The sequence below is a fragment of the Pempheris klunzingeri genome, chromosome 9 (genome assembly GCF_042242105.1).
Source record: "Pempheris klunzingeri isolate RE-2024b chromosome 9, fPemKlu1.hap1, whole genome shotgun sequence".
NCBI classification, from domain to species: domain Eukaryota; kingdom Metazoa; phylum Chordata; class Actinopteri; order Acropomatiformes; family Pempheridae; genus Pempheris; species Pempheris klunzingeri.
Genome location: NC_092020.1, coordinates 17,603,069 through 17,620,899, shown reverse-complemented (window position 1 = coordinate 17,620,899; position 17,831 = coordinate 17,603,069). Strand labels below are relative to the sequence as shown.

Genomic DNA, 17,831 nt, shown 5'->3' with positions numbered 1-17,831 from the left:
TAAAGCCGTTAAGTAGCTACACAGCAATGAAATCAGCGGCAGAAGTAACCTTGGGTCTGAGAGATGGGAATACCACACCGTGGTGAGGTGACAGATGCTTAAAGACTCAGATTGTTTTGACCGGGCTCCCTCTCCACCACATGTCATGCAAAGTGTGTGAGACACTCAGGGAGATCGTTATGTTTGGGCTCTATTAAGCAAATGATAGAAAAATTGAAAAACAAAACACTTGGGAGAAGACAGAGATAGATAAGTAGTGAGGGAGTGAGAGAAAGAGAGAGACAGAGAAATAGAGTCTGATAGCTCGGGCTCCATACCCCCCACCCCCCTTCCCTGCCCCCAATTCCTCCTAGAGCTGAGGGTGAGCGGCTTGTCCTGGTTTTTTGTGGACAGAGTTGCTTGAAGAACCAGCAGGTGCTATGGACATCACTCTTCAGGCTGGGCAAGCGTAGGCCCTTCGTTGCAAGGCCCCCCAAGGCAAAGGAAGAGCATAGAAATCAGAACCTGGGGGAGGGCGCTCAAAGCAGTGCCTGCAAAACATGAAAATAACAGAAAAAGTGCCATCAGCATGTTTTTTTTTTTGTATCCTAAAAATCATTTCATGAGTCCTGCAGATATTTCAATTTCCTCTCCAATAAGGGTGCCCCGCAGGGAGCTTCTGCAAGAGCTTTCTCTGTATTATATCCTATGTTGTCTTGCATGTCAACAACTACAACAGTGAAGAAAAGGTTATTCCAGACATGTTCCAACCAGATTTGGTGGTCTCTGATAGAAAAGTGCGGCAGGGAGTAAGAAAAACAATTCTATATCTCGCTGTGGAGAACAAGCGCAGCACTATACTACACTTGGGACACTGGATCACTTCTTAACAATGAGGAAATCTTTTATCTTCTCTTGCCTTTTATCTTCTCCTGTTCTGTGATAATTTCCCAAGATTTCAGACGAGTAGTACAGTAAGCTTTGTTTCATGACAACAAGGTTCATTCACTGATAAGAGCCCGCTCTTGTTTTGGGATGGCATATTTCTGTGGTCTTTTCTGCTTTTGGGTCCACGGGATGATCTCAGAGCAGCAGCCCCTTGAAGTCATACTGCATCACAGAGCGAGTGTGGGAGTTGCAGACCTGCTCTACATTGTTTTGATGAAAAACCCTTCGGAAGACTCACTGAGCTTACTCGCACTCGGGGTCTCAAAGGGTTTTGATGAATTGCCTGCGGCTTTAAATTTGTAATATCCTGTCGTCTTTTAGACTGTCACTGTCATGGCTTAGATCCAAGAGTTGTAATAGCACATTTGGATCTGAGTCCTCTCAGATGCTCAAAGAGGGTGACCATCTTTCTTCTCAGCGTCGCTCACATCTGGAATGTGAAACGATTAAAAGTCAAACTTTGCTTCAGGTGTCTTAGGGAATAAAACATGAGCTGCTTTTGACACTGAAATGGGGTGATGAGACTAAATAGCATAGAGTTGGTGGATGGACGCTGTCATCTCAGTCGTTGTTCTTAATCTCTACTTTAACAGCACGGTAATTAAGTGTATGCCCATAATGACAAATCCACATACAGTCTGTCTGCCTCCAAGTCTCACCAGTCCTCAGCTGGAAGTCTCCACTGCACTCTAGCTTTGATCAAACAAAATGCATCTCCAGCTGCTTCCAGAGGTGTTTTTCCCATCATCAGCTCAAACCAAAGAAGAAAAGCAGGACAGGAGGAAGAACAGAGCCTGTTAGAGGGCTGTAGGATGGATTTATGCCAGATATCGAGTCCTGTGAAGACTTAATTCCTCCAGTCAGAATACATCATGCTGACGCAAAAAGAACAAACTGCGACTGAACTGAGAAGTTCAGACTTTTAACTCCTTAGATCATTTATTCGGTGAAGGATGGTTGCATTATCACTAAAGTGCTGCTAATGGATAGCCCGATTCCCACTGTGGTCACGTTGGGTTAAATTGGCCTGGAAACCCTTTAACAGGATGAACTATGAAACTAGCAAGAATGAGAGGAGCTGGAGTGGGAAGCGAACAGAAAAAAAAAAAAGGAAATCTTCAGCATGTTGCGGTTTAAGTGGTGTTTGCAGAGACAGCATTGTGACTCACTGAGCCGTTCACTTTTACAGAGCTTCACAACTTCCTGAAGCGCCCCGTATTGTGTGGCCAGCACTCTGGCACTGAACACAAGCTCTGACCACTCAACTCGCAGAGAGGATTCTCACATTTTATTGGCAGACCAAGGAAAGTTGGAGGGCCCGTGCTGTCCTTCAAGTGCAGACTGCCCTGCGCGATCCTTACTCATTGTTTTCTTTTTTCACCTTTTGTGCTGAGTCTCTAGAGTCCCATATGAGTTCAAAAGAAGTCTAAGCCTTTCAAAAATGCAAAAACAATAATGATCAATAATTCGCTATAGATTGTAAAACCTGCCTGGCTGCATTAGAGAAAAGAGCTTCAAATCTTCTATAGCCTTGATCTCCTTTCCTTAAAACTGATTAACCATGCCGTGACACTGTCTGCCTGCTGCCTCCACTCACTATGGCTTTAATTTATGGCGGCCCTCTTCAGGTCACTGTTGTATGGTCAGCACCTCCTGCAGGGATATTGTGTTTTGTCGACTTTCCCTGTCTCTCACTGTGTCTGGGAGAGACATGTGAATGAACTCCATGCTTCTTAATGCAGGAACATAATAGTACTGCTGTTGCCTCCCATTCACAGAGATGTGCTAACATTAGCAAGTGCAAACAGATATTTAATCTGTATATACTGTAAACTTGATCAGGTTGTTTAATGAGTTGTAGTATGCTTTAGTTTCTCAATGAAGCTTGAACAGTTTTTATTGAAATACAGAGTGTTTGTTTTGGTTCAGAATAGAAAATCAAACTGCGAAGAGGTGATAAGTAAAATATTATCTCTGATTTAGGATGAAGGTTTTCACACAAACCTTGTTTTACTTGACAGCAAGTTAAACATTCCTATACGAGAAAAGTAGTGCCACTAGGAAACCCAACTCTGCAAAGAGTTATGTTTGGAAGAGGGATTTTAATTGGCTTTATCAGGTGGGGAAAAAAAGATGTATGCTAGCTGAATTGACTCAAAGGTTAGGTTTCTAAGTATAACCGTCTCCCACATGAGGAAATAAATGACGTAGCCTTAAAAACAACCTCTGTCATACTACGGAGGCATGCAAGCTGGCAGGCTAAGGTCCAATAATCTGTTAAGACATGCACTTTTTCTCAGTGCCAAGAATAAAATCCTTGTGTTGGAGTCTGGCGGCAGTGGACATTGACAGAGTTTCCAGTGTTCCTGTAAAAGTCTGAGTTTCCCATTTGTCATCGAAAACGTCCGAACTGATTCTGCCAACAAAGTATTCCAGGACTCAACATCATGTTCCTCTTAGAAATTCCTCTATGAAATTGTGTTTCATCACTACTCAGCAGTTATGATTTGATATATTGGGAAGTGCTTTTGCTCATTCTCTGGAGGAACACATAGCACTGACTTGCAAGAAAGTTGGACAAAAAGTTGGTCAGATAGGAAAACACAGCAAAGATAGGCACATGCTGTTTCACAGGAATCCACGGAGGGTAGAAGCCTTTTACTGTATGACTCTGACCTTTTTGTTATAGGTTTGATGGTACCCTTTGCCAACAAAACCTGCCAAACAAAAACAATCTTCTTTTCACCCCGACTCCTATAGTAGAAACTCACCTTGCTCTAAAACGGCATGGGCCCCTTGTGGGAAAGACGTGGTCGTGGGCGTCTCCTCTTATAGCCGTTTGGTCTGTGGGTCTGACCGCCCCTCGCAGGGTTTTGCTGGACCATTTTTCTCACTGTAGCCGCCTCTTCCAGCTCTCTGCCATGCTCCGTGGAGGCCATGGGACCTGGAGGACACACACAGAGGAGAGACCAATCAATTTGACCATGTAGACCATCATTTGATCATAAATGAAGTCCATTAATGCCTGTGTAGCAATGTGTAGCAGAATCCAAAGAGGGATCACAGTGATAATGGATGAGGAAACAAGAGACATGTATAGATAAGTGTGTGTGAGTGTGTGTGTGTGTGTGTGTGTGTGTGGGCCTCTTGAAGCCCACCCAGTTCATCAAGTCAGTGTGGTAGATCTGCGAGAAACCCAAACCCTCGTGTCTTATGTCTCTGTCACTCTCCCTCAAGATTACAAACACACACAGCACCAGACCTTGTTGAGGTGCATCCTGTCGCAGTGTTTGAGCCAAGATTAGAGATGAGTTTAATAGCGGCGTGTCTGTCAGAGAATGTGTGTGAACGTTTTGGGTGTGTGTGAGTACATGTGTGTTTGAGAGTGATCCCAGATGTTCTCAGCCATCTCTCAATAAGTGTGGCCTGATCCCCTTAAGCCCCTCTTTTCCAAATGGTTTGGTCCACCTCAAGTGTCTCTATGACCTTTCAACCTATCGCAAATTGAAAGACCTGCACTCAGAGATTTTTTTTGAGTGTTTTGCAATAATATCTTTATATGTAATGGGATATTTAACGTGGGTGAACTTTCACACTAAGGCCAGTTATTTTGTCCATTGAAATTTCAATAAAACCAGTGCAGGGCTTTTTATTTGAGCCATTGTATATGTTACTTACATAGTGATGCATTTTTGATTTTAATGAACAATCATAAACATAAACCTTAATTAATCTCATAAAAAATTTAGTATGTGACTGAAATGGAGCTGTGTAAATGTGTGTAAAGGGATACTTCACTGATTTAGTTGACTTCAGTAAAGTCTGTAAACTCTAAAATGCTGCATCCTACATTTCCCAAAATGGAACTCAATAGCATCTTTTGTAAGAATCTTATTATCTGCTACGATCCCTTGTGCATTCACTGCCTTTGAATAAAACTAACCCCTTTCCTCAAAAGAAACTACAAATTGTCTATGGGTATTTCCTGTCAAAGATCTGCTGTCATGACCCCATGTGGGTGATTGACATCACTCTCATGGGGTCATCACATTCCTGTCTCCTCTCCTCAGAGACACTGTCACCATTTTTAGAATCCCCAAGAGAATGACCTTCTTTTGGTTTTACGAGGGCTCTGTGAGGACGTAGCTTGAGATAAGTCAGCCAGTCGACTGCAGAGGTTTGGAAAAGCAGCCAGTATACTGAAGACAGCAGTTGAGCAGCTTGTGAAAGCCACGATGATGCTAGATTTCCTGGTTCCTTGAGATTCTTTTCATCAGTTTGTGCATTTAGTGGTGGAAGAGTCACTGTTATATGAACAAGGCACAGCCGTGCCCTTAAGGGTATCGCCTCATTGAAATGTTAAAAAACGGTCTGTAAAACCTGTCTACTGCATTGAAAACACCCAGGATTCTCTAATAGCCAGGATCAATTTGTTTGAATTAATTATTGACCTTCAGCTGTGGCATGTTGAAGAGATTTTTAAAGGAACAACTTTTCATAGAAAAAGAGGAAAAATAGAAAGGTTTCTAGCCTTCAGGTTTAAATAATGGTGAACTGTATGACTGAGCTAGACAGCTTGTTGAATGTTTTCAATGTATATCCCTGAAATGCCAGACGTCTCAAGTTCCATTTCCACACTAATCTTCTTCCGCAAGCACATTACACACTATATTTGTGGGCAAACAGTGGGGTAATTCATTTGCAGCAGGGAAAGTCTGCTGCATATTTCCGCATCTAAAACCCATCTTTGCCCCTAGGACCACTAATCTGCACATTATCCTTTTGTTATTGTTCCAGATACATAGTGAATGAGGGATGTTGACACATTCTGAAAGCATTCAGTTCATTTGTTTCAAATCCAGGAGGCTGAATGTTAATACACTCTGTGTTTGAGTAGATTTTTTTTTTCTTTCACCCCTGAAAAACATTTAGACGCAGAACACACAAACACAAAGCTGCAGTCTTCCTTATTTAAGGCATCACTATTCTGGAAATGAACTAGTTCGTACAACATCTGAAGGTAGAGTCGTTTTAGTTGTTTTGAACGGTTGCAGTTGAATTTAGGGTGAAAAGCCTGACATCACAGAGAGACGAGACGCAATAATTGTTCAAATGGACATGACGGTGCACATATTCAGTCAAAATCTTCTTTAGAAAGGGGGCAAAAAAGAGCTTGAGAGAGAAGTTTAAATCCTGCCTACTTTCTCACCTCCTCACACCTGACTGATAGCTGCATGAAGTGAGCAAGATTGTCGGATTTCCAGTTTTGGAAAGTTACATAAATTGTCAGACATCGAACTCTCACTCAGCCATTCGACAAGCACTTCGGTTAAACAGCGCTGACACCTTAAATGTCTCACAGTGATAGCTGCAGTAACTACAGCAACACATCACCCAACTGCAGCTGATGTTCTACGATGGTAAACTTTAAAAGGTGCTGCAAACACATGCAAGGAGTCGCAATGCACACACACATACACACACTACAATGCAAGATGGTAAAGTAATTGTACCTCGGCTCACACAACTCATCTGCTGTTCTTCTCCGGGTGGCTCAGGCTGTCATAACCCAGGTCAGTAATGAGACAATTTAGATGTCTCCTGCCATAGCAAGCTGTCAGCCACTGCTCTGCACTGGGGTTTGAAGGGAGAACATCTCGTGATTCTCCTGACAAATCTCAACCCATCCAATCTGGCTACAGGATAGAATAGTGTAATGAAAGCTGCTAAAAATAAGCTGGGCCCCAGTGATAACACTGGCAGTATAGATTAACTCTTGCAGCCTGTAGGGAAGCATTTCAGTATGACAGATATGACATACAGCAACAGCTAGCTTTGTATCTGTAGTGGAGCTAGTGTAGATTGAATGTGGCAGCATCTGTTGCATCTGGATTAGACCTTTTGATTGTTTTCGTGACAGGTTTATCATTGGATAATGCCTATTTCATCTCCATAAACAAAGACATCTCAACTATCTTATTGCTTTGAAATTGGATCTGGCCTCTGTATTATCCCATTTGATCTTTTCCCATGAGGGATCTCCATGTTTACGTTCAGCTGGTAAAACAGTAAAATGGCAGGATAACATGTGTCTCACAATGAAATACGTCTTATCTCTACTTCTGATGACCTTGGAGCCCTGGTTTTGCCCTCTTTCCACCAAATTTCAACACGCCTTCCCCCACTTGGTAATTCCCTAATTAAAGTTTAATAAAGGGGGAATTTCAGGAATGCCTGGTTATTACTACTACTGCTGCTTGCGTCACTGCCGCCTCCTTAAAAAAGGAGAGGAGTAGAGGAGGCGAGGTACAAGTGGCCAGGCAGAGAGGAGAGTAGTTGTCTTTGTCATAAACTGGCCAGTTTCCAGACTAATGATGAATAGGTGGTTGGCTGCTCCCTAATTCCCCGCCCTAGTTTCACCACCACCTTCTAAGGTGATGTTATGTTGACTTTTTCAAATGATTGGCTCTCCATCTTATTATTGCCCAGCGGAAAGTGCAATACTGACAGCTGATCCCTGTTGATTCTGCAACAGTCCATCAGTGGAGCCTGGAGAGAGATCCATCTTCGAGCACTTGTCCATCCAGTCAGAGAAGAGAAATGGCTGTCCTCTGGTTTAATGCCAAGTTCATCAACTGCCCTCGTAGCTGGCAAGAGCAAACTGTATATCACAACGCTGTGTGTCAATACAGGAACACAGACAGCATGGCCAATGGGCCAGAGCTGCTTATTAATAGTTGTAAAGCTGATTTGTGTGTACCGACTGCCAAAACGACCACATAACAAATGTCTGCAGTTGTAAATGCAGTCACAGCATAACGGTTTTTCTGCCACTAGGACATGAGAGATTAAACTATACCAGCCCATGAGTCTGACTATAGCAACAAGTAAGCACAGGGCTGTGTTCACCGTCTAGAAACTGTTGCGTCAAATGTAAACCCGCACAGTCAAGCATGGCTGCCAAAATTTAATCCTCGCTGTGTTTAATTTTCTCTGTGTCACTGCAAATTGATTTACTGTCCTCTTGAATCTTATCTGTTTGTTTACTCGTCTTGCTCATCACTCAGTCACACTGATTATGAATCAATTGCGTGTAATCTCATTGATCCATTTTCTCAGTTGGCTGAGCATCTCAAAAACATTTAATCTCTCCTCTGTTTCTTTACTGTCCCTACATCACTTATCTGACAACTCTGCACCATAACTTGTGCCCACTGCAGTTTGTACAGATGTATCTTGATGAGTAAACAAACATCAGGGATCAGGGAAAATGGGAATTGGTCAGTACTGCAATGAGAGAAGAGTTAACTCTTTGTCACCACAGCGTGATTCAATGTCATATTTTGGCATCAACAATCTCTTAAATAATAGTTTCTTTCACAAGTGGCTAATGCTTTATGTATGATAGTGGTAGTGATCACCACCATGATTGACTTTTGACTTGAGATGTCTCAACTATTGGGTGGATTACCATAACATTCAGTTCTTATCGTTACCAGCATGTCAGCACTGTCAATGTGAGCATTTTAACATGCTGGTGTTTGCATTTATCTCAAAGTACAGCCGCACAGAGGTATGGCTGTAGACTTTGTCTTGTTTCTATGTGAAGTGAAATTCCCTCCCGATTAGCTCTATGATTGGACTAAATCTGAGACCCAGTTAAAGCTTGCCCTCTTTTCACCATTACATGTCCTATTCATATACCATAAACACCATTGCACCATGCAAAAATTAACCAAAGACTATTCTGTGCATGGTTAGAAGATACTGTAATGGTAAAGATATTAACAGCATTATTTGTGTCTATATGGGAGGTAGTTGTAGCTTAATGTGTGTGTAATCCTTATGGGTAACAGAACAATATTTGTGTTTGTAAGAGAGAGGAAGAATAAATACCCTGGTGTGTGTAGCCATGGTTATTACCATGACGTTGGAGGAGCAGGCCTGCTGTCTCCATCGTGTGCCTCCCTCCTTCATTCACTAAAAGTAGCGTTAGCTAATGAATCCCTCTATAGCATGCCATTACCACAGACATACAAACCCACACAACCAGACAGAGACATGTCATGGGCAGAGATGCTTCCTACTGCATAAGCACATTAGGGGATGAGGATTATTTAGCCAAGGATGAGATGTGATAATTGTGCCAGATACAAGCCAACCATTCTCTTAACCTCGAATAATCCCCATCACTGCTACAGCATCATACTGGGGATTTGCTAACTCCCCACACATTCACCCAGCACATATGGAATGGTGCCTAACTAAGGAGGCAGTCCCTTGTTGTTGTGCTTTCACAATCCAGCATTTAGTGTCGGAAATGCTGCTTATCGCATGCCTACCAGTAAGTCTGGGCCTTGGCAGAAACTGGTACCAATTGCTTGTCGACTTTCAGAACACGTTACCATGGCAGCCACCATGAAAGGCGCTCAGTTTAGAGCAAAAAGAATGACATTGTCGGCTAAAATCGACCAGGTTCTCAATTTACAAATTTCACTGCACACAGGCGAAATCCATGATCAGCCTTCTGACTGTGACTGTGATGTTTTTAACCTGCTCTGTGGGGCACTCCCGGCCTCTGAGTATAGAGGGGGGGTTCTCAAGGGGGGTTTGTTTTGGTCGTGAGCACTTTCTTTCGTTTCTGTTGGGGACTGTTTGATATGCAGCATTGTTGTACTGTGATAATGCTAGGCTTGTGGCTGAGTTGAAGGCTGGCTTTGTCTATGCAAACTCCAGTTAGGAAACCAAAGTGCATGAAAAGTTGCTCTCATTACTGCAGCTTTTTAACTTAACCCCTTCTCCATCCTGTTCTGAAAGCAACCCCCACTCTCACTGAAGGTTCACAACAAATTAAAAACTAACTGTGCAGCCCTCTGGTTTCTGGCTTTCTGCAGATGTCCCTTTGAGTCAGTCAGCAGCCTGTGAAGTGTGGTGCTGTATATGCTCCTGAATTAGAGAGTGTATGAAATGATGAGGTGTGAGACTGCGTACTCTGCTATGATCAGAGCGCTATGAGTTCAAAGGGCCGGCAGCAGCATTGAGCCAGCTAATGAAGCCACTGACTCCCCTCACCACTTGACTGCCTGTTGGGTTTTTTTCGCAATCCCACTCCAGTTGAAGGGGTGAATTTGTGGCTACAAGGTTACTGCAGGCTGGAGCATTCTGAACATGAGCCACCAGAGAAGCAAACATAAAATAACTCCCAGGGGAGATTTCTCCTAACAACTTTCCTTGAGAAGTGTCAAATCGACTGAGGGCAGAACCAGGAGAGATGCTGGTGCTGCTGTTTCCGTTAAAAGCAGAGGCCTAAATCTAGGCAGGTACAGTAGGTAGCCAAGTCCACCAACCGTTGCCCTAATCTCCAGAGATTGCATGTCAAGGGCAAAGGGATCCTCCAACCATCCGTTTCCATGGGCACGCTAATCAGATGTGAAACACAGCCCCTCCCTCTCGTGTGTCATCACCCCCCCCACCATGCTGTGAACCTGCGTGCCATCTCCCATTTGAGATGTGGGAGAAAGAGAGAGACAGAAAGGAGAGAAACGTCACTGCACAGGGTTCACTGCAGCTTTTAAGGCCTAGGGGGACCATCGCTTCCTCCCATAGCATATACAGCACTATTAAAGGAAAATGGCAGCAACATTGCATCAGACCGTGTTACCTCTCGGCCACACATAAGAATACAAAACAGTGACTAACACTTAACAAGCTTAACTGGACAGATTAACTGAACACGAGGCGTCATCACCTGCAGTCACTATTTGAGATCTATGCCCAATATATCCTAAATTATATGTAGAATAACAAAATTGATGTTGAATATAGTAGTTCTTTCTCATTGGCTCACATTGCATCAGACAAAAGTCTTCAAATGTGTAAAACAAAACCTCAGCAACTAATTAAGTTAGTTTGTAGTTGATTTGTGAGTAAGTAAGGTAAAAGTGGTCCTGGAGAGGTTAACTGCTTTGTAGCACAAACAATAAAATTGAAGCATGAAGATAAACATGTCTATGATGATGATAATCATCACATCACGTCATAGACATAATAGCATTGTTTTTCTCCTACATGTAGCATGTTTAAATGAATCTGCTAGAACAGATTTTTTTTATTAATATACTGAGCATATGGTGCTCAGGAAAGAAGCACCTCTGGCTAAAGGTTATGCAATGAAACATAGTAAGCAATTCAGTTGCACACATTTAGTGAGGAAATAAAATCCAGGAGGATTTTTACTGACAGGTTCAGGAACTCTGTGCTGCAGGTGAGCGTTTAGTGTTTATTGGCCGTCTGCTTTTACAAAGTTTTCATCAGCTGTTAGGATGAACTGTTTGCCTGATGTGGATGCATGTTTATGAATTCCATATATTGTTTTGCTCTTCTGGTTTTACAAACATCTGTTAATGCTCAGGGACCCTGAGAGGCGGGCGGCCTCTCCTGAACAGTGTATGAGACGGAGGGGCACAGCGAGGGGCCCTGTCCTGATCTAGGACTGTGGGGAGACCCACACTATTAGTCAGTGGCAGATCATTTGATTGACCAAAGTTTAGGCTTAGACCTGTATGTGTGAAATAGTCTCCCAGGGAAAATAACATTTGTGATCAAAGCCGGAGCGATTGTGATGAATAATGCATGATTTCATAAATGAATGATTTCTGTGTTGTCACAGAAGGGCCCCACTTCTGTGGAAGATGGAGGAGATCGTACAATTTCATTTAAGGCCTGAGAACATAAGGTGCATGACGGTTTGAAACCACATGAGGTGCACCACAACATCCTATAATTCTCTGAGAATAAAGTGACATGCACATCCTTTTGCCTAAGGCTTGGAGTTTAGGCGGATCCCAGTGGGGGCGTCACTAAATGAACCCATAATCTACTGAGTCCCTCTACACCATCCATAGCCCCAATCCACACTGCCATCTTCACAGCAATGAAATCCCTTGTCTGACTTAGAACAGCCTAACAACAGCCAGCTGTGCAGCGCTTTTATCCAAGCATTATAGGAAATCTCACTGATCCATGATGGCGCCTATAGAGGTTTGACGTTAACAGTGACAATACCCCAAGCCAGGTTTCTCTGATTCAGCTCTGCTCCTACATTTTCCTTTTTAGCTGCATAAGTATGAATTTTTACCACAAATGACATCTCTAAAGCAATATACAGAAGTCATATTTTTCCATTGTGGGTTCCTACAAATTGAGCATGAAAATAATTAAAGCACCTGCATTCCTAAAGACCACAATATTTATCCTGTGGTCTGGCAGCCCGTTAATAAAAATGTCCACTCAGATCTTGATCAGCAATCTGATCTGCTTGGACTACTGCTATAAATGTAACACTTAATGTTCAAAAAGAGAGTCATAAATCTCTTTAATATTGGACAGTGGTGGAAAACTGAATGGTTTTTGAAAATATCTGGCTCTAATTAAGTTGTAAAGAACGCCCCAGCCCTGAGGATAGGGTCTGGTGATCACATGAGGTCTGGTTAACACAGGACCCCCCTCAATACCCCCACCACCCCATGTTCAAACCTCCCGGTTATGCCCTCAAAGCTCAAAGGGGGGTCTGGACTGCAGCACACGTATACATAAGGAATCAGAATGGAGTCAGGATTTAATTTACAAGTAAATTAGCATATTTAGCTGAACAAACTTTGTCTTACCGGCCAAAAAGTGTCCACATTCCACATGTGAAATTTATAAAGAGGGACTAGATCACCAGCTGTGAGTCTTTAGATGTAGTAGCTGTGACTTCCCTTGCCGTGGAAAGCTGACACAACCTCTTAGCTCCCAGATAGCCTCTCTTCCTGTCCGCCCTTTTATTTTTCTGTCCCTTGGCCAGTCTTTTACTCCCCTTTTGCTTTTTTTTCCCCTTTCGCTGCATTTGCTCTCAAGGGAAAATCTAAGTGAGTAGATTTATTCATTCAAAGAGTTCTGAATTACATTACAGCAGCCCAGCAGTCACATATGCCAAAGTCTTCAACAGCTGAGCTCTCTAGGGAGTGTTAGCCCAAAGGTTAGCCTTATATCCCTACCAAATGAGTTATGATTTTTCACTAAATCTCTTCCTCAACTCCCACCCACTCCCGAGCAATTGTGAGTGTCATTCACCAAGCTCATGTTGGGTGATATTGTACAGATGTAAAGTGGTTTATCACAGAAAGCCCTTACTAAAAATCTCCTCATTGAAGCCTACAGCTACACTGAGTTGCATATTATGAACTCTATAGGGGTTGGCAATATGGATAATTCCTCTATCGTGGTATAACTCATGATGTTATATTTTGATAGAGATAGATAGAGAAAAAAATTTTGCATAAAAATGTCTTTTTGGCTAATCCAATAATTTAAATGCTTATTTACAATTTAAATAATGGGAAGGCCAGGAAAACCTCCCATTATTCCAACTTGGGAGCATTTATTCATTATTCCAACATGGCTACCCCTGCTGCTAACCTTGTAGTCACACCATTTAAACAGCATTCATGTGCTACTTCTGTATGTTTGTGGTGGCTTAATAACAAGTGAAACTAGATACAAAAAAGCAGTGTATAGTCCTTTTGAAATTATCTAAACTGATTGTATTAGTGTTAACATTGGATATCATTTAGATCCACTGCCAGTAGCATCCATTTTTCCAAGGGTTTGTTGACACCATTGGAGTGTTTTCTTTCCCCATGGCGGCTTGTAAATACAGTCTAAATGATATGACGTGAATATGGTGGAATATAGCCAGAAATATCAAAGGGTTATACCACACCACAGTATAAATAGTAATGCAAGGTGACACATTTATATTATCTCATATTATATATTGTCAAACAACCGCCACTAAACCCAAATAACATGGATATATATGCTATCTGGATCATAACAACATAGTGCTAATGCTACATTTTAGGCTGACAGAAGCTTAACAAGAGACGAATCAACAAGAAGATAACAAATCGCTCTTTACTCACATCCCAAACACAACTCATGGAGTGTTTAGTGTGTGTGTGTGTGTGTGTGTGTGTGTGTGTGTGAGAGAGAGAGAGAGTTGTCTGCAGGAGATAAACTACACTGATGCTGCCAGCTGCTGGCTCTATTTCCTCGTAATGCCGCATGAAGAGGAAATCCAGGTTCTTCTTGAAACGGATTTCGTCTGACCCCGTGTGTGTGTGTGTGTGTGTGTGTGTGTGTGTGTGTGTTAAACTCAGCTGGTGCTCACACACAAGCTCCTGTGCCTCAAGAAAAAAACAAAAAGGAGAAGGCCCTGCGATTCTCTGTAATCCCGTAATAACCTTTCCACTGCTCCCCCTTTGACACAAATGTTTGCCCACTGTTATTATGTTATGGCTGGACATCTGGAAAAGTTTAGCTGCTTTTGTTCTCTCCATGACCACCATAATCACGTCCACAGGCAGACACCTTCTTTACATTAGAAAACCTGAGACTATGATTTAAAGCTTCCTGTTTTACAGTTGGTTTAGATCTAAAGATGTTGTTAACAAAATAATCAGACTTAGCTAGATGGTGTTTTATGCCTCTTGGTGCCTTAATGAGTGGCCACATGTACTGTAGCCCTCCTCTTTTTGGCTCTACTTTGACCCGTAACACTTGGTTGAGCATCTGAGCGAGGCTGGCTACAATACAGTATGTATGCATGATGGTGCCACAGAGCAGCCAGCCCCAACAATACATCAAAGTTTAATATGAAATAATAGCACTGCTGACAGCTCTCATAAAATCTCCCCCTTCCTAAGCAGACGATTTCTCTGCCAGATAGCAGCTCTGATCTGGGCTCTCACTCACATCTGGCTCACCTGTTCAACCCAGGCCTCACAATTGCACCTCCTGCGTGTATGGGTGTGTGGGTAGGTGCATGTGCATGTCTGAGCCAGCTGCCATTGTTTTTATCCCGTGCGTCCCGAGGTGAAGATTGGCAGGGGTCCGTGGAGCGGAAAAATAAAGCTTTGATACCCTTTAAGAGGCTGTGACAGACACATGAATGTTTTGAGAATAAGGACTGTTTATACATCAGTCTCCAGAGTTACACGGGGAGGAAGAAGGATCGGCCTCGGGATGAATTATGGATACCACATGTCTAAAGCTGGAGCCCACTCTTGAGCCAGAGTGCTTTTCAAGGATGGGTAATTGAAGTGCGCTGCTAAAGGATGCTAATATTATATAGAGAAAGCCACAGCGGCTCTTTTAGTGTACTGAATGAAAATTGTAAGTAGAATTAGGCTGTTGAGGTAAATTGCCTGTTGCACTAGGAGTTCTTGCTAATATCCAAATACATCCTTAAATACAATCAAGACTCACACTCATGCACACTTCCCCACCCTACTGTACATCAGTCAGATTCAGTTTTATATTCATTGCTTCCTGCAAGTGCACACACACATGCTGTGTCTGTCTCACTCTCTGTGCATCTCTCTTCTCTTTCTCAGACTAACATGTACACACACAGATGCCTGAGAGAGAGAGAGAGAGAGAGAGAGAGAGAGAGAGAAAGCCCACTGAACTAGAAAAGCGTTTGTCTCAAGATGAAAGGCTTCACACCCACTGCCTACATGCAGAGCCTCTTCCGACACCTTCCCGCGACAGCGCATACTGTAGCAGAGGCTTGTGCTACGCAGACACACTCCAGCTAGCATCCCTCCCCACACCCATCAACGCCGCAACACACTTGCATCTCCTCCTCTCTTTCACTCCCTTTCTCTCTCGTCGTCTCTGTCAATGGAGCTCTGATACTACAGTAGCAGCCAGGGGACAGAGAGGCACATAAGCAGCATGACTTGAACAACATTGAGAAGGATAAGCTCCCATGAAAGCCCGAGGCACAGCAGCCTTGTTTTCCCCGTCGCTGGTGTAGCATGGTGGGCTCTCAGGCGTGGAACATGCTTAGCCACACGCAGGGCGTGAAAAACGACACTGACCATGATGCTAGATAATTGCTTCCCATTTACTCATGTGCTGAGAGCCTCAGACAAAAATAGCATGTCGCTGTAACGAATGTGCTGGGAAGCATGGGAACTGTGAGTGCTGTGGCCGTGGATCGATGCACAGAGTGGACAGCATCTTGCAAGCATAAAGTCTACACAGCATCTTCCAACCACAGTCTATACAGCACCTAGCAACATATAACCGACACAGCATTTATAGTATATATTCCCAGGCTTTTATCTTCCAAGATGTAAGGTACATAGCGCCTTATAATCATAGCTACATCCCATATTCTCCTTGTCTTATGTAGCTTACACAGCATCCTCCACATGTATTTAATATAAACAGTGTCTGTCTGTGTGTCTTCTAAACCACTATTCTTGGTAGGTAGGTGATAATCCCAGGAATGGTCCAGACATTTACACAGGCCTAACTATTGTTTTTTCACACCACAATGTTACCTGCATCACATCTGCGGACTGCCCATCGGTCTCCAAACTATCTCCCCAGCCACATTTCTCAGAACCCATTTACTCCCATGAGCCATCAGAGAGAATATACCCTGCCCCTGTATAAATGTTCCAAGTCAATGTTTTTGTTCCAAATATTAGACATTTTAGGTCCACACTGGAATTGATATCTAGTCCAACAATGGCTCTGGAGACGCAGCAGCACTTTACGGAAATTTACTGTGACAAGGCATCAAGACTGAGCCCCTCAGGAGATGATCCATGCATCTGGGATCTGTGTTGCCCTCATCGATGCATACAACAATTACAATCCTCATTATCATCACCACAGGCGGCACGCACAAATATATAGGTGCTGTGCTGCCCTGCTGCACAATCACAGTCATGTAATAATCATATAGCACTTGGGTCAGATAGAATAAATCAAGCCATAAATTAATCTGATCCACTCCACCTTACAGAACATGTGCCATGCATATCTTACATTTCATAACAGCCATAACAGTCACCCATACATCCAGCACATTTATCACTCAGGAATAGCTCCACACATGAATGTCCATCAACAAAAACCTCTTAATATTTCATCTCCAAGTCTTACAAGCTTACATCAAGGTGAGGCAGGGAGGAAAATGATTAATATAGGGTAGAAACCACATCAAGTTTACCATAAAAGCCATGGCAGTACAATAGCAGTCAGTATAACCACTGCAGTGCAGTACTGTATACAGCCAGGTGCTGATATTCCTGCCTTTTAGAGCCCACACAAGGCTAACCATGCTGGGTAACTGATCAACTACAGCTGCCTGCACGAGCCCAAGGCAAACAGAGAGAGAAATAGAAAGCAGAGAGAGACGACCAGCAACGAGGCTGGCCGCTCCTGTACTCACCAGCACTGGCAGAACACAGCAGAGACACCAAGAGCACAATCACCAGCGTCAGGATCTTCACATTCATTTCTGCACTCCCCTCTGGCTCTCCGCTAGTCACTCGCTGATATACTGTAGTGGTGTGTGTGTGTGTATGTGTGTGTATGTGTGTGTGTGTATGTGGATGGGAGGGAGAGAGAGAGGGAGAGAGAGAGAGAGGGAGAGAGAGAGCAGCTGAGCGAGCAAGAAAGAGAGAGAGACTGTTTGCTCCCCTGTGTGTGTATGTGAGAAGTGAGTGTGTCAATTTGTGCAAATGTGTGAGTGTGTGTGTGTGTGTGTATGTGGTGTGTGGTGGCTCCCTGACTGTGCCTGTGTATTTGCCTAAATGCGTATTTGTATATCAGTGTGTGACAGCGCCACTCCAAGACTGAAGGCACGTCTTTATCTGAGCTCTCCCACGGAGGTGTGTGTGTGTCTCTCTTCTTTTCTTCTGTCAAAGAAACGGCAGCATGAGGCAAGTTCAGTGGAGCTGTGAATGTGCTGGAAGTCCACTTGCAGGTCTGTCTGTCAGCGTGTGTGTCTCTGTGTGTGTGTGGGTCCAGTTGGTCATGTGGCTTATGTATCATTGACT

At 43.3% G+C, this 17,831-nt stretch overlaps 1 protein-coding gene across 1 annotated transcript; it reads right to left on the bottom strand.

The window, feature by feature from the left end:
* Positions 1 to 367: 367 nt before the first annotated feature.
* On the bottom strand, positions 368 to 17,307 carry apln (apelin). Its single transcript, XM_070837243.1, has 3 exons — positions 17,222 to 17,307; positions 3,699 to 3,871; positions 368 to 530 (listed from the first exon to the last, which is right to left on the bottom strand). Exons 1-2 carry the CDS (start codon positions 17,286 to 17,288, stop codon positions 3,705 to 3,707), a joined length of 234 nt encoding a protein of 77 aa, XP_070693344.1. The 5' UTR covers positions 17,289 to 17,307; the 3' UTR covers positions 368 to 530; positions 3,699 to 3,704.
* Positions 17,308 to 17,831: the final 524 nt, after the last annotated feature.

Bases quoted from the DNA above. Each gene is read 5' to 3' on its own strand.
- apln (XM_070837243.1), bottom strand. From the start codon at position 17,288: ATGAATGTGAAGATCCTGACGCTGGTGATTGTGCTCTTGGTGTCTCTG. The intron at 3,872-17,221 runs GTGAGTACAGGA...TGTGTCCTCCAG, and splicing joins GCTGTGTTCTGCCAGTGCTG to GTCCCATGGCCTCCACGGAG.